Genomic DNA, 15,167 nt, shown 5'->3' on the forward strand with positions numbered 1-15,167 from the left:
TCCCCTCCCCTCCCCTCCCCTCCTATAGTATGGTTTCGGTAGACCAATAATGAAATACCCTGTTTTGCAGACAAGAAGCCCGAAGCCGTGCCAGAGCCCGCAGCCCAATTTGAGTGACCAAACAGAACACCTTTCTGAAGCATCTGCTGATTCCTTGGAAGCCATGTCCGAGGGCGATTCGCCGACCCCCTTCTCGAGGGGCAGCCGCACGCGGGCCAGTCTTCCTGTGGTGCGGTCAGCAAACCAAACAAAGGAAAGATCACTGGGTAAGAGCCCTCTTCGCCTGTGCTTTCCGTTTGTGTGTTCAAAATAGTTTTGAAGTAGTTTGGGGTTAAAAAGTGAAGACTTTGGTAGCACTTTAATTTAATGTCGGTTATTCTTTGGAAATGAGCTCAGTATGGGGTACTACGTAACTTGGGGGAATGGTGGAATTATTTTCGTAAGATCTGGAAGTGTGCTGGGAACATGGTAGATAAAGAGAAAGATGCAGACCCTGACATGAAATGCTGACTAATGGTTAAAGCCCAATAATGGAAATACTTTTTGCCATGCCTGCATATTATGTGGCAGTGAAATTTAACACAAGATTGCACCCTCATTTTCAGACAGGAGGCACAGGCTTTTCCATTTTATCGTCTCTTCAAAGCCAGATCTAGTTGGAAGAAACCTCGAGATATTATTGCCTGACAGGCGCAGCTCTTTTTGAAGAGGTTTGGTATTTGTGTGGCATAGCTTCCCAGGCAGAGGATTTGAAGGGATGTGCTGACAGAGATGCCCTTTACTCCAGGGCCATGCCTTTCCATCTGCATGGTGACATGGGTGATATCTCAGCGCAGGTGGATGGCTCTACTTCCTGCGTTCTTCCCATATCTCAGGGTTGAGTTAAGCCCAGCTGTGAAATAGAGCTTATGTGTTAGTGGATTTTATCTGAGACTCTGCTCTCAGCTCATGGATGGCACAAGTAAAAATTGTTTTTTTGAAGAAAGACACCAGAGGGCAGCTGAACTGCTGTAAGAAGGTGGCGTAATTCACGTGCAGATGGCTGAGGAAGGCAGGGCTTTGCTCTGAGGTAATAAACTGAAATGCTTTTTTTCCTGTAGACTCATCTCCTAACATACAGAGTGACATAAACTGAAGGCTAGGCTGTAAATCATACCATGCTTGTAAGCTTGTCACAGTGGTTTACTCATTCCTCAACAATCTAAGACAGTTTCTGTCAAGAGTATTATGATAGCCAAGAAACACAAAAAATGAAAAGGGAACAGGGCTGGAAAGGGTCCCTGCTACACCCAGCATTGGCAAGTGTGGAGCAGTGGGGCTGGGAACAGGGGGCTGATCCCTGCCCCTGTCAGCTCATGGAGCATTGCTGGCTGCTCTCCCAAAGCCTGTTGGGCCATCAGTATGCCAGGCTTTTTGGGGAGAAATTTCGAAGACTCCAAGCTAGACAAGGTTGTTTGGTTTAGTGATGTTTCTAATAGCAGATGTGTAGCACTTGTATGGCTACTGTACCTGGAGAGAATTCATCTTTGCCTGTATGTCACTGTTTGCTAGGGTATCCTCAGAGTGTCTTGCATCACTCTCAGGTTTTCTGAAAACCATGTGTGTGCTTCACTGTGACATCAAGCGGATTGGGCCTTTGCAGATCCCTGTGTGACTTGCAGTCCAGCCTCACCACATGGGTTTCAGCTGGCAATCAGCAATTATCACAGGCCACAGAGGGTATCTCAGCTCTGAACTTCTGTTTCAGATGTGAGCTAATTCGTAAACAGGTTTTGGGAAGCTTTTTGTTGGCATCAAAGGGGGTGGCCTGCTGTGCACCAGTGCTTTGTGCAGTGTTTTCTCTCACAAAAGCTGAGCTAGAAACAGCTTTCTCACCGTCAGTGTGTATATCTGACAGGAGTACAACAGTCCTCTTTCTGGAAAAGACTTAAGTGTTCATCACTATAAATAAACTTGGTAAGGGGAGCACGGGAAGGGCTGTGCTAGATTATACCAAGAGTCCCCCTGATCCAGTATTTTGTGTTCAAGAGGGACCGTACGCAATGAGTCTAAGCAAGACTAAAAGCAGACTAAGTACATGTACGTGTAGCCCTTCCCCTAGTACTCCCCCAGTCTCAAGCTATCTTCAGCTCAGGGATTTCCTGGTTATGGTTTCTTCCTGTATAATAAGCCTTAAGGGTCATCTCCTGCAGGTATTTATGCAGTCTCCCTTTGACTCCCATGTAAATTTTTTGCATCTGCAACAGTGCAGCTGTGACTTTGGCAACAAGTTTCTGTTGGTTTACTGCCAAACATTGCCCTTCTCTTGCTTTGTGTTGTATTTGCTTATCTACTCTAAGTTATGTCCCTTTTCCTTGTATTGGAAGTGACAGTAAACATAGATAGCTATCTGCTCCCCCTTGGCCATATCTGATTTTGTGAGCCTGTCATTTTCCTCAGGTCATCTCTTCTCCAGTCTGAGAAGTGCTGCTGTAATCACTTGTTTCTCATCCAGAAACCATCCTGGACATTTGATTATCATTATTGCCCTTTGCACTTTTTCCAGTCCGACAGCATCTTGGCTGAGCTGAGAGGACCAGAAGCTCACTGGGAAGTAGTGTGCCCTAAACCCCTTTTTTGCATCTGTTGCATATACTGAAATGTGTTGTCCAGGTCCTAATGGAGGATGGTCACATGAAGCTGATCCATTTTATTTAATGGCTAGGATTTCAGGTCCTGCAAGGCGCTCTGTTGCAGCTAGTCTTCCCTAATCTAGAGGCAGACCTCTGGTTTCTCCCAGCATGAACAGGCAAAATGAGGGGTGAGGGATGATAGCAGGGAAGACAGAAATATTGTGTATCAAGCATTTCAGCTGAGTGTTTGGATTTGAGACTGGAGAAAAATAAGCCTTGTCTCTCCTGTATTGCAGGAGGAGTCACAGCTATGTGTGTGGCTTAAGGGATCATCATACTAGCCAAACAGGAGAATATGTTGTCACCACCCCACAATCTGCCATTTTCAAGTTGTTCCAGCAACTATTAACAGCAAACAGTTTGTTTTAAAAGATAGTAAAAAAAATATTCTAAAATAGTTCGGGTTTAGAGTATTCTTCAGAATGTTTCTTTTACAATAACATCTTTTTCAGTCTTTTCTGCCAGTGTGTTTTAACATTACTATGAGCAATGTTCTGAAATTTTACTTTGAGTCTCTTGGCAGACTGTGCCCCTCTTAGGATTGTTTTTACTTCCAGCGGTACAAGGGGAGTGTTTATTTTTAAAAAACAGGAAACTGTTTATAACTTCAGTTTTAAGCGTTATGAAAATATTTCTCTTCACATGATTTTAAACAAGCTATGTATAATCACCTTCCTTTCCTTCTCCATTAATTTTTTAATTAATCTAATTTAAATACAAATTATGTTTTGATATTCAGCCAACATAATTTCAATGAGGAAAATGACCGAGTTTTGTGAATTCTTAGTAATTTTACATTTAATACCTCAATGCCATTTTTAAAAAAACTTGATTTTTTTTTTTTTTAAAATTCTAATTCTTCTGCAGGTTCCTGTTTTACAAACTACAGATGAGTCAGTTTGTTTTTAAATGGTGGTCTGAATTAACGTGGAACCTGAGGATGAATAGCAGTAATGCATTTTGGCTACCCCGACATCATTGTTTTGTCAGTCAGGACTAATCTAATAGGACATGGTATTCTGACTAATCTAATAGGACATGGTATTCATGGGGAGGTGACCCAGAAAATAAAATTTCAGTTGTGGGCCCTTGTAAAATTTCAGTTACAGCTTTCAAAATGAAGGTCTTAGTGAAGAGGTCCATCAGAAATCAGCACTTGTCTCATCTGCCTGCACTCTGGAGACAAGGTGATATATTAAAATAAAGTAATTCACCATGGAAGAGAAAAATTAAATATATTTTAAAATATGTATTCAGAAGCTGAGAGTTTTTCCAGTGCAATAACTGTGAGAAAAAAAAATTACCTAGCAAAACTGTCAGAGAGAGAATCAGCTGAAATCTGGAAAGTACTCAAAAGCTTTCAACAAACTTCACTTGCAATTTGCCTGGAGGAAGGAGAAGCTGACAAGCACCCAGGAAGGTTATGCCAGCAGCCAGCCTGTGCCTGTGCTGCATCTTGAGGCTGTCACTGCTGGGGTACCTCCATGACGAAATGAAGACTGACAGATATTTTCACTTACAGTCTCTCATGTGGCACATGTGTACAAACTGTGGGCCTGATCCTTCTTGTAAGGGCAGGCACTGGCACCCTGGCTGAGCAGTCGGGGCGGTCGATGGGATGGGGCACAGCCCCGAAGGGCAGGGTGGGGTTACAACCTCTCATTGCAGTAACAGTCACAGATGCTCCCACAGGATTGGGCTGTACACACAGGGTTTGGCCGAGGGATAACATGGTTCAGGGAGGGATTCCATAAATGCACAGGGATGTGGGTTTGAGAAGTCACTGAGGAGATGGGGCTTTATGGCTTAAGGGTTGCAGGCACCTTCTCTGGATGTCCCAGCCAGGACACCTGGCCACTCCAGTCCAGATGAATAAAGAGCAGTGGATGATAGGGCTCCTTGCTGATAAATCTGTGCCTAAAATTAGCATGGAAAGGCCCCTGCAGAAATGTCTGATCCTGCCAACATTTGCATTTTATTTGCCTTTGGAGGATTACTTACAGGAATAAAATTACACTAAACACTTAAGGACTGGCATGGGGAAAGTCTTAAACAGTCATGGAATATTCTGAATACTATTTGTTAACCTCCCAGTCCAGAGTTTTAGCAGACACAGCCTTTGGTGTCTGATCAATTAGTGTGCTGCCACCTTCAATGGAAATGCTGTTACTGATCATAACAGTAACACTTGGATCTTTTGTAACATTTCTTGCAGGTGTTTCTCAAAGTGTGTTAAAAAGAAAGTCAGGGCCATAGTTTCAGTTTTAGACATAGGAGAACTTCAGTGGAGAGAGGGATAATAACTTGGTTGCTGTCATCCAGTGGCAGAGGTAACTTGCTATACAAGTATAGGCAATGTATTGTAAGATGTTACACAGAAAATATAAATGCTAAAGGTAGACATATTGGTGGTACTTGTTATTTACAATTTATGAGCTAGAAATTAAAGGAGGCTTGTTAAATCAGGCAGAAGATGTGTGAACAACCGTAGACTTTATAAAAGAAGCCTGTCTGATTTTTTTTTTAGCAGTGGCACTGCCCTCTCTGATTCCTTAGGGCATGATTCAAACCTAATGAAGTCAGCAAGATCTTCAGTTTAATTCGTGGGAGAGGACCTCCCTGGGAACTGCATCTCCAAGTTAAAGGCTGAGTATAGCTTTAATGTATTCAGTTATCTTAAAGAAGTTTTCCGTATCTTGTCTCTTTACAGTGTATGCAAAGCAGCACACATGCAAAAAAGTCATGTAAATATTTGCTCTCATGGTCAGATACATTAATAGGGGCTGGCAGGCCTATAGGGAAAGCATACTGAGACAACTAGTTCCAATTATTGAACTGAAACACAGACTCAAGAAATCGTAGCATTCTGAGGTAACAGCCATTACCCTGTGCAGCTTTTCTAGACCTTACCTTCTTTCACATTTCTTCAGGTTATAGCTGCAGTTTTTTGGACTTGGAAAGAAAAAACCCACACCTCTTACCTAAAATATTCTTCATCAAAAGAGCAAAAGAAGGTAAACAATCATATTGATGTATCATAGTGCTGAGAGTTTTTTCTGTTTCATTTATTGCCCCTGTATGATTTATGAAGGACAGCTATATGGAAGAGTGAAATATCTGCCTTCCCAGACTAGCATTCCTGCACTTAATTGTTGTTTACTTAACAGATTCTTCCTCCCAAAGAGAATGTTCTCTGTGTACCTGAAAAGAAAAATGCTCCCAGGAAGTAAAGTCTTAATTAGTACATACGGTCTTGACAGAAGCACATTCTGTCTGTCACTAAAATGCTGCTCTGCAGTATATTTTAGATGATGTGTCTCTGGAAGGGAATTGGACTCCATTGCAACAGACCGCATCAGCGTGGATCCGATGGGTGCATGGCAGTGATGCTGGAGGAGGGGACGTGCAGTGTGCTGAATAAAGCCGTTAGCTGTGCGAGTCTGTACCTGTCGTTGCTCTAGCTGTTAAATGTTTCTTGAATGCATTATTATTTGTTTGCACTGCAGTAATACTAAAGGACCTCAAATAAAAATGGCACTTCACCATGTTGGATAATATACATAGTGAGAAAATACTCCTGTTGCAGGACCTTGCAACATGAATAAACCAGACAGAAAAATGGTGAAGATAAAGGAAGAGGTAATTAGAATCCAAACTGATAAAATGAGTAAAGTTACATCAAGGTGGCAGTGGCTTTCCTCTTTACTCCAAATTATGCCCACACAGGAAGTGCAGTGTCTTCATCCTGCTCTGCCACCACTTCTTACTCTGATTTAGCAGCAGCAGTTTGGGCTTTCAGCATTTGGTGTCTGCTTAAAGAGGAGTTTGACAGCTGGAATAGCTTACACAGGCCAAACTGCCCTTCGGAGGAAAGGTAGAGGCTGGATGGAGCAATCCTGTGGGTCTGGCACAGAAGCTATCACTTGGACAAACTTGATCTAATTTTGGTGTTAGGTGAAATTTGTAAGTCTACTGCTAATACAGTTAGTCACACAAACACAAGACTCTTCTATTCATACATGGGCATGCAAAGAATAAGGTGTATTGCAATTCCATGCATTTCAAGGAGTGCAAGATTTTGGCCAAGCACCGAAGCATGGTACTAGCCTGTCCTGCAGCTATTTAGGATTTGTTGCCAGTGCTGCCAGCGGGTCCCTGAATGAGAACAGCTCTTGGATTTAGGCATTGCTTCCAATACTGTGCATATATTTAGGTGGTGATTATAATGCATAGTTACTATGCTGGGCCTGAATTGAGGTTTCTTTTCTCAAAGGGAAAGACTGTCATCTCTGTGGTGTTATATAAGGCTGTCTCTGGTGTTTGTTCTCATTCTCTATCTCTCTTTTGCATTTTTTTTTTCTATAGAGTAGCATGATTTAAACAGGAGAATAGGATAATCACTGCATCAGAGAACTGTTGATTGCCTCATGGTTAGGATAGTCTCTTGGGACAGTAAGGACAATGGTCTGAGTAACCCTCATGATGGGAGCTCTCTTGGATAAATTTTTAACTACTCAGCTGTTTTGTAAAAGACAGGCATTTGGTACCATTGCTCCTACCTAATTACCTGCTGTGATGAATGGACCATCTGTGGGTTTAAAGGTAGTGGATGTTGTTTATCTTGGCTTTCACAAGGCCTTTCATATATCTCTCAGCCTCCTTGTAGCCACATGGGAGATACGGGTAGCCTTCAAGGTGAGTTGGGCTTGATGCTTTAAAGTCTAACTGGCAGCTGGTTTTCAGTGGTCTTCCTCAGGGGCGGACTCTGGGGCCAGTACTTTTTAACATCAGGAACCTGTTGGGATGGAATGAACCACCAGCAGTGTCAAGTCTGACACTAAGTTTGGGAGAGCTTTTAGTCTGCTGGAGAGTCAGCTGGCTATTCACTGGGACCCCAATGAGCCAGAAGAGTGGGCTAGCAGGAACTTCATGAAGCTCCAGAGAGGCAACTGGAGTCTTTCAGCAGGGACAGACTGGCTTAGGAGCAGCTTTGCGGAATGGACTCCGGGTCTGGCAACGAGGTGACTGTATGTTAGCAGGTGTCATTTCAACGGTGAAAACTGCATAGTGGGCTATAGGAAGAATTTAGCCAGCAGGTCGACGGTGGTGATTATTGCCCTCTTCTCAGCATTTGTGAGGTTGCACATGGAGTAATATGTCCAGTTTTGGGTCCCCAGTACAAACAAGATAATGACAGACTGAGCACAGCAAATGGCCTTTTGGCATTCTTTTCCTTAACCATGCTAACTAAGGTCACAGGTCCAAGATCCTGTTTACTGTAGGCCTTAATGACTTAACAAAAAGTCAAGATGCTCATTAGAGCCCACACAGGTGGATTTCTGGTGTGATGCTGTAACCAGCTATGCTGACATGCTGATATAAGGCTCAACCCTTAAAATTGCTACTGACACCAGTGAACTTTTTAGAAGTGAAATAACTTCAGAAGTGTTGTGGAGAATTCCTACAGTAAATACAGAAAATGTGGTAGATTAAGCAGAACTACAAAGTCATGCATGGCCTATGTGACTTTAATGCTCCATGACTGTGAAGTATTAAAATTGTCACTTTTTTGCCCTTGAACACATCACTTTTACATGGTTTAGTACTAAAAAAACAGGGTTTATAAAAATAGTCAGCACTCAAGTAATGTGTATTTGGTACATCTGATTTATATAGGAAGCAAATACAATTGGATAAGAGCTCCCTCTCTTTCTTTGTGTTTATTCAAGAGGAAGAACATGTATTCCAAGAAACTTAACTGACGTTTTCTTGTCCTTTTTGCTATTGACCCTTTAAAAGTTACTAACAAAAATGCCCCTATATAAAATACTTGCTTACAGTATCCATAAATGCTTAAGATGTGTACGTATTCTTTGGCAGACATATCCTCTGAAATTGTACTAGTCAGCTTGGTACCTTTGTCTGAGAGCTGGCTGGCCATGACTCACTGATGGCTTCAGAGGTCGGAGGCTCAGCTTCTGGTGGGCAAAAGCAGCGCAGCTGCAAAAGCCTGCATAAGCATGTCCTGTGCCTCTTCATCTGCAGTTCTCCAGTTTTACTACTCTCTATTGGTGAATGTGAATTGGAGTAAAAGCAGCATAGCAGAGCCTATGGGGCCTCTGAAAAGTAAATCTGGTACACGCAAAATTTCTAGTTACATCTCACTGAGTCATTCTGTGTCATTTTAAAAAATATTTTGTCATTGAGTATCATAGGATTTTTGTGGTCTTCCAAGCGTACTGGCATTGTTTTGTTGTTCAGGGAATATGAAAATGTCATCTTGCTGGTCAGTTGGGCTATTCTACCAAAAGCAAGGGTACAGATGCACCTATTGTACAGAAGTCATTCTGCCAGAACATTGTCTTCCACCTGGGGAACTGAGTGGAAACAAAACATTCCCTCAGATTCCGTAGCTACAAAGAACTGTCTGCAGTTGATGGACTTGCTGACATGGGTGCATGGACAAATTTGTCTTTGGCAATAGGCTATTTCACAGGTTTTACCTGCACCCAGATAGGACGGATACCTCTTTTTCTTTAGCTAAATAGTTGTCCATTTTCTTTTTGGTTTTTGCTTTTTCTTCTTATATCCATTTATAGAAAAGTGTTGGTATTTGAGTGACAGTAAAAATCTTTATTTCTCACAACATTTTGTAGAAATCTTATGTGACGATTGAATTTTCCATGTGTTTTTTTCACTAGGTAAAAAAAATCTATTTCAGAATTACAGCAAGTCACTGTAAATAGGAGAAAAGGATGAAATAGCAATATGAAGTAGTACTGGACTAAATTAAACAGTTCCTGTTTTTATTGAAATTATTAGCTGACAACTTAGTACCTTGAGCAAAACTCATCCAACTATTCTGGAAGAAAATTATATAAAACAAGTAATTGTTTTTATTTCATTAAAAGTTCTACTTCTTGATTCTCTTAGTCCTTGAAGACAACTAAATATATTTATAGACATTTTCTGACAGTGGAGGATGGATTATTGAAGGGGAGTAGCTGATGGAAGGTAGTATGACAGCTTCAGGCTAGAAATACCAAAAGGATCATGGCAATGACCTCAGTCTAGTTGAAAATGTGTGTGGTGAAATAGGAAAGTCACGTCTTGAGGGTGCGGAAAATAACAACTGCATACTGAGGAATTTCTTCCACACTGCAAGAGTTATTACTGTAATAAACTTGTGTCTATATAACTTTTGCACAATTTGGTGATAAGGACACCATCTATGTGTTATCTCTGTTTATCTGGTAGTGTGGGGGAGGCGACAGAGAACAACATGGGCCTGTGCTACCTTTACTATCTTATATATTACCATTTTGTCAAATCAAAATCAAAGAAGAATTGGAAGGATCTTGGTATTTTGGGAAAAAAAATTCTTAATTTGTAAACATTGAGGAAATGCTTGATAGTTTTTGTTGTGGTCCCCTCTGGATTGTCCTGAAGTATCCCAACAAAAGTAACTATCATCATGGTTTAAAAAGTTATCCTTAGTTTTTAAAAGTGCTGCAAGTGTCAACTAATGATTAGACGTAAAAATGAGAAGGAAACAAGGGTGAATTTTCTCACTTTTCCTTGTTCACAATGCTGCTGACTTCGGCATGAGGAAAAGTGAGCTGTGACTCAATGAACGTAAGGTGGAAGAGCAAGCTAAATGAACACGAAAAGGCAAAGATAGTCTGCCATGTCAGAAAAGGTATGGTTAACTGATGGTTAGGTGAAGAGTGAAACAAACCTCATGACAGCTTTACCCACCTCTAGCTCAGCATTGTGTTATTTATTTACAAAATGTTCCTGAGCTTGATTTCTGGCTGTTCTCAGTGCTTTTCCTCCATGTACTTCATATTTTTTTTCACCTTAAGATACAGCTTTCTTTGCTAGTTTGTCTAATTTTCTTTTCCTTATATTCTATACTAATTCCTATTCTAATTTGATATTATTCACCCAAGAAAGGCTGATGTCCTTCTCTCTGTATTTTCCCCATTTTAGTTATAGCTAGCTTTGCACTTTTGATTTAAAGAAATTCCAGAGCTCCAATGGATACAGATTGGGATTGCAGTTGTCCAACCAGCTTTACTTGAAATTTTCAAATTGGGCACAAAATTTCCACAGGATACATGGGGAGACTGGGTCAGGAGAGAGTAGCAGTGCTTCATTCATGACAGTGATTTCTGGTTCTTTAAGAAAGTGTCAATGCTTCAGCACCCAAGCTTCTGACATTGTCTGAATGTACATATTGTCATCAGTTAATATTTTGCTTCCAATGGGAGCCCATGGATTAAGGTGCTGACAAATCTTAGTAAGATTTTTTAGTGCAGCAGTCTGCAAGATGTCTACACAGTGTCCTGTAGCTTCACAGGAAAGAAACCCATTGCTCCAGTTTAAGCTTCCATTGTATTTTATTTCATAATGGTGAGGAGCCTCAGTTTTCTCTTCTTCATTATGAGAAGAGAATTATGAGCAGATTATCTGAGTAGCACTATTTTTTCATTTAAAATACATTGTGTGAGAGAATTAACTGATATTTGTAAAGGTCACAGAAGATGAATTAATTGTGTTTGTTAACTTATTCTTGATTTATCATGTTTTTAATTTTTCTTTGCTGCTGTGTGCTTCATGTTTTTCTCTGCTAAGTAACCAGTTTGTAAGGATAATTCCTGTTCTCTAAATAAAAGTGGGTTGTGATTAAAGCTATACTAAGCATCTAAGCTGCCCAGCACTGAGATCATTGTTAGCACTATAACCATGATAACAAGGTGCTTAGTCAGGGTTAGGTCAGCACCATGTATTAGTTGGAGGTGCTGAGAGGTGTGACCTGGGTGGTGTCACTCTGCCTGCATAACATTAACCTTTGCCATCAGGAGTAAACCTTTACCAGTGGTAACTAAGGAATTATGATCTTACCAGTATGGATACAGTGCTCAGCTGTTTGGGTTATGCAGCTCCTTTCTCTAAAGCCAGCCTAGAGCTCATGAGTTAAGATATGGCTCACCTTTATGCCTTGCTGGGCATGTCCTCAGCTGCCAAGTGGTTTTTACTGCCCAGCAGCAGTATCTGAGCTGCGCACATCGCCATGCATCTGGTGCATCTGCATGAGCTGCAGCCACAGCTTGGGCAGTTCTTGAAGCCAGTAGCTGGAGTAAAGGTGCAAGATGGCTTCCCCAGGCACCCAGTGGTGATGGGTTCAACTTGTGCAGGAGGCACTGCCTATGAAAGTCAGGTTATCAGCACATCTTCCATCACACTGTGTTGCAATTCATGTACATTATTCCTGACAGAAATTATGAAATATTTTGCAAGTCCTTCTGTCACTGACCCGTGGTAAAGGGGGAGCAGAAAGACGTTTGTTTTTGAAAGAGATCTGTATGCAGGGAAGGAAAGGGTGATCATGTGGTATGTTCACATGATCATCATCATATCTTGGTTTTATGCTTGTAAACCTTTCCTTGAACACGTCCTTTCACCTCTTGGGTGTTTAATTTCCCCTACTATAAAACACACTTTTTTGTTGACAGGAATGTTGTGAAGCAATTTGTAAGGAGGTTTAAGTTTCTAAGGCCTGGCTTGCACAAAACTGTGTTCTGCCATGGCCAGTGTTTAGTGCTCTGGCCTGTTGCCCCTACAGTGAAGAATGATCAGAAATTCCAGAGGTGTTCCTGAAACTAAGTTATACCAGCATGACAAGAGGAAAGGCTTGACATCACAGTTTGCCTTGTAGCTTTAAGAAAGCCCTGGGCTGGCGCTATCTAGTAGCACCCAGGAGTGGTAGCCACAGTCTACTGTCTTCTCTGACTTGGACTTTCAAAACGGTTCCATGGTGTAGTTTCCTCGTTCAGACTGATCTTCATACTTGTCCTCCTAGAGTAGCAGAGTCACAGTCCTGTTTGTTTTGTGATTTATAAAACTTGGCGCATTCTTCATGTTTCAGGTAAATCTGTTGTAACAGAAGCATAAGTGCAAGAGGGACTTCAGGGTACATGGAGGCATTAACATCCGTTGTGTTTAACTTCCTTTCCTGGCACGCTTTGCTGACATACGTACTGTGCCCTAACAAAGCTGTGCCTGAGTTATATCCTCTTTCTTCTTGCTTTAATTCTCCATGGGAGTAATTTGTTAGCTGAAGGTAAAACAAACCTCAGAACTCTAGCAGCTTCCATGACATTTGGCCTGTCAATATTGCTAGTGTTCAGAGTTTCAACTGGGCAATGTGTGGGAGAAAAATAACGTCAGTGACTTAAAATAATGGATTTGGAGTCCCTTCATTCTGTCATGCTGAAATGGGATTTTTAGAAGTGAACAGTTAGTTTTATCGAGTAGGAAATGCCCTAAAGCATTGCTATAACATGATGTGGATCAGACAACTCAAGAGAAAAGGCAGTAGTTTTTTTAAAGGGCATGTGATTTAAGAGATAGTAAGGAAAAAAGAATTCATTATGCCTTCAAGAATCTCTTTTCCCCTTACACTGAGACTGTGGCTAAAACATTTCTCTGAATTGTATGCTAAAACTGTCTATTTTAAGTCGTGATCTTTTCAGATAAGTGCATATTTGCTTGAAAATCCAATACCCAAAGACAACTGTAATTTTGTTTTGGATCAATATTTTGTGGGACTCTTGGGGGACAGGCAGAGTGAAGACTGTTCTGAAATGATTTAGACTTGCATATAAGGAATATTGTTCAACTCTATCATTTCCTTGTGTTAACAGTTTCAGTAGCTCAATATTCAGCATGTTTTTAGTGGCCTGAAATGCAAACCCAGCATTTTCTGCATTCTGCACTAATTGTTAAACTGAGTAGAATATCAAGTCATACACAACTGCAAAGTTGAGATCCAAGGTTTGGGATTTTTTAGCCAAAAAATATTTTTTTGCCATTTAATCCAAGAAAGTTTCAAATGCCAAAATATAGAAGGTTCCTTATGTTCTTTCTAAGAACTGAAAGCTATCATCAAAAATGAGTATGTTTTTGCACATCTTGGAACAGTGAAATAAATGCAACCATTAAAAACATGTGTACTCAATGTTTTTTACAAACATAGTTATTTTCTGTATCCTAAAGAATGTTTGGCTGCATAGAATATTTGAATGAGACTAAAAGGCTAATTTTACATAGAAAAACATAAAGAAATGAATGATGTATAAACTTTTAGTTTAATAACTCATTAAATATTGACATTAAAAGTAAAAAATCTCAGGGAAATTCTCCTCAATCTTTGAAATAAAACTAGTTACTTTTCATTCTGAAAAAATTTTTCCAGCCAGAGGAAAATGGAATTTTGTGGTAGGATTCATAAAGGGTCTGATTGCAATCTTAATGAAAAAAAAATTATCAGCTCTTGATAATAGTAGGAAAATTATGTTAACAGCTCTGTTTTATAAAAGAAGCCTAATATTAAATTATGGTTAGGTAATGTTGAGTAGTCTTGTTAGTATTCAAAAAAGCTAACATCTTCGTTCCCTAAGTGCAAGCACAATTATATATGTACTAATTGTAAGAACATCTGACTATGTATGTGTTCATTCCTCTGTAGCAATTATGAACCAAACAGGAACAAAAATACTAAGCCTAAGAGAAAAGAGCACTCATTGTAGATTAAAATGCCTTCTTTTCATTAAATGCCTTTGTATTCTGGGGCCTTAGCTTTTCCCATTGCTTTTTCTCAGTGCTCGTATTTCAGCATCACAAACTGCCCATTCCATTGCTGGTGGCTTTCAAGGGAGAATCACTGAGTTACCATCTACATTTTGTGATTTGCTGCGACTTGGTGATGACTGATGGTAGCTGCATTGAAGACCTTGTGTTCCCAACCCTCCTGTTTGTATTGGCCATGGGAGAACAACATATGGTGGCATCTATACTGCAATAACTGTGGTGAATTGTTTGTGTAAAATACTCTGCCTATTTTTGGTCTTCCTCTGGTGGCAACTGGTAGATGCAAAGGCATGGCAGCACAGAATCTGCTCGGTCCCCAGAGTCTGCCTGAAAATGTAGTTATGACTTTAGCAGATAGTTCAGCCTGAATCCTGTCCTTCTACCATTGTGTCACTAGCAACTTCCAAACTGGGCAGTGTAAAACTGCCTTGATTGTATACCTACATGACCTGCAGTGAATTCAGTGTAGATGTTTCTGTAATCCCTAATTCTTGAGCATATTTTATACTTTGTTCAAAATACTTTCTAATGGCCAGATAGCTTTTGAGCCATTTACAAAGCATTTAGCTGTGGCAGTGCCTTTCAGACAGCTGGCAGAAATGCAAAATTCAGTGGTGTTTTTATTGTCTTTTCTACATTTTTTTTCTCCTCTAGCTCATTCTGGGCTGCTAAATGTTTGCAAAGTGGATACACCAATATATCTTGGGAGCCAATGAGCTGGAAAGCAAGCTTGGCAGAAAATAGTGTGGGGATTTTGATGTACACCAAGCTGAAAATGAGCCAGAAATGCACTGGCTCATCTTGTGGCAAAGAAGGCCAGTGGTATCCTGAGCTGTGTTA

The 15,167-nt window shown here is 40.6% G+C and overlaps 1 protein-coding gene across 1 annotated transcript in view; it reads left to right on the plus strand.

Moving 5' to 3' along the window:
- Positions 1-70: 70 nt before the first annotated feature.
- The window catches only part of LOC103775640 (sickle tail protein homolog), a gene marked incomplete at both ends in the record, with an annotated part of 55,829 nt that continues 40,732 nt past the window's right edge, over positions 71-15,167 (plus strand). Inside the window, one exon of the mRNA XM_008943110.1 lies at positions 71-266. Within this exon, the coding sequence (XP_008941358.1) occupies positions 71-266 (196 nt within the window). The remainder of the gene's footprint in view (positions 267-15,167) is intronic.

This window comes from Merops nubicus, unplaced genomic scaffold (genome assembly GCF_000691845.1).
Source record: "Merops nubicus isolate BGI_N331 unplaced genomic scaffold, ASM69184v1 scaffold24706, whole genome shotgun sequence".
Lineage (NCBI taxonomy): Eukaryota > Metazoa > Chordata > Aves > Coraciiformes > Meropidae > Merops > Merops nubicus.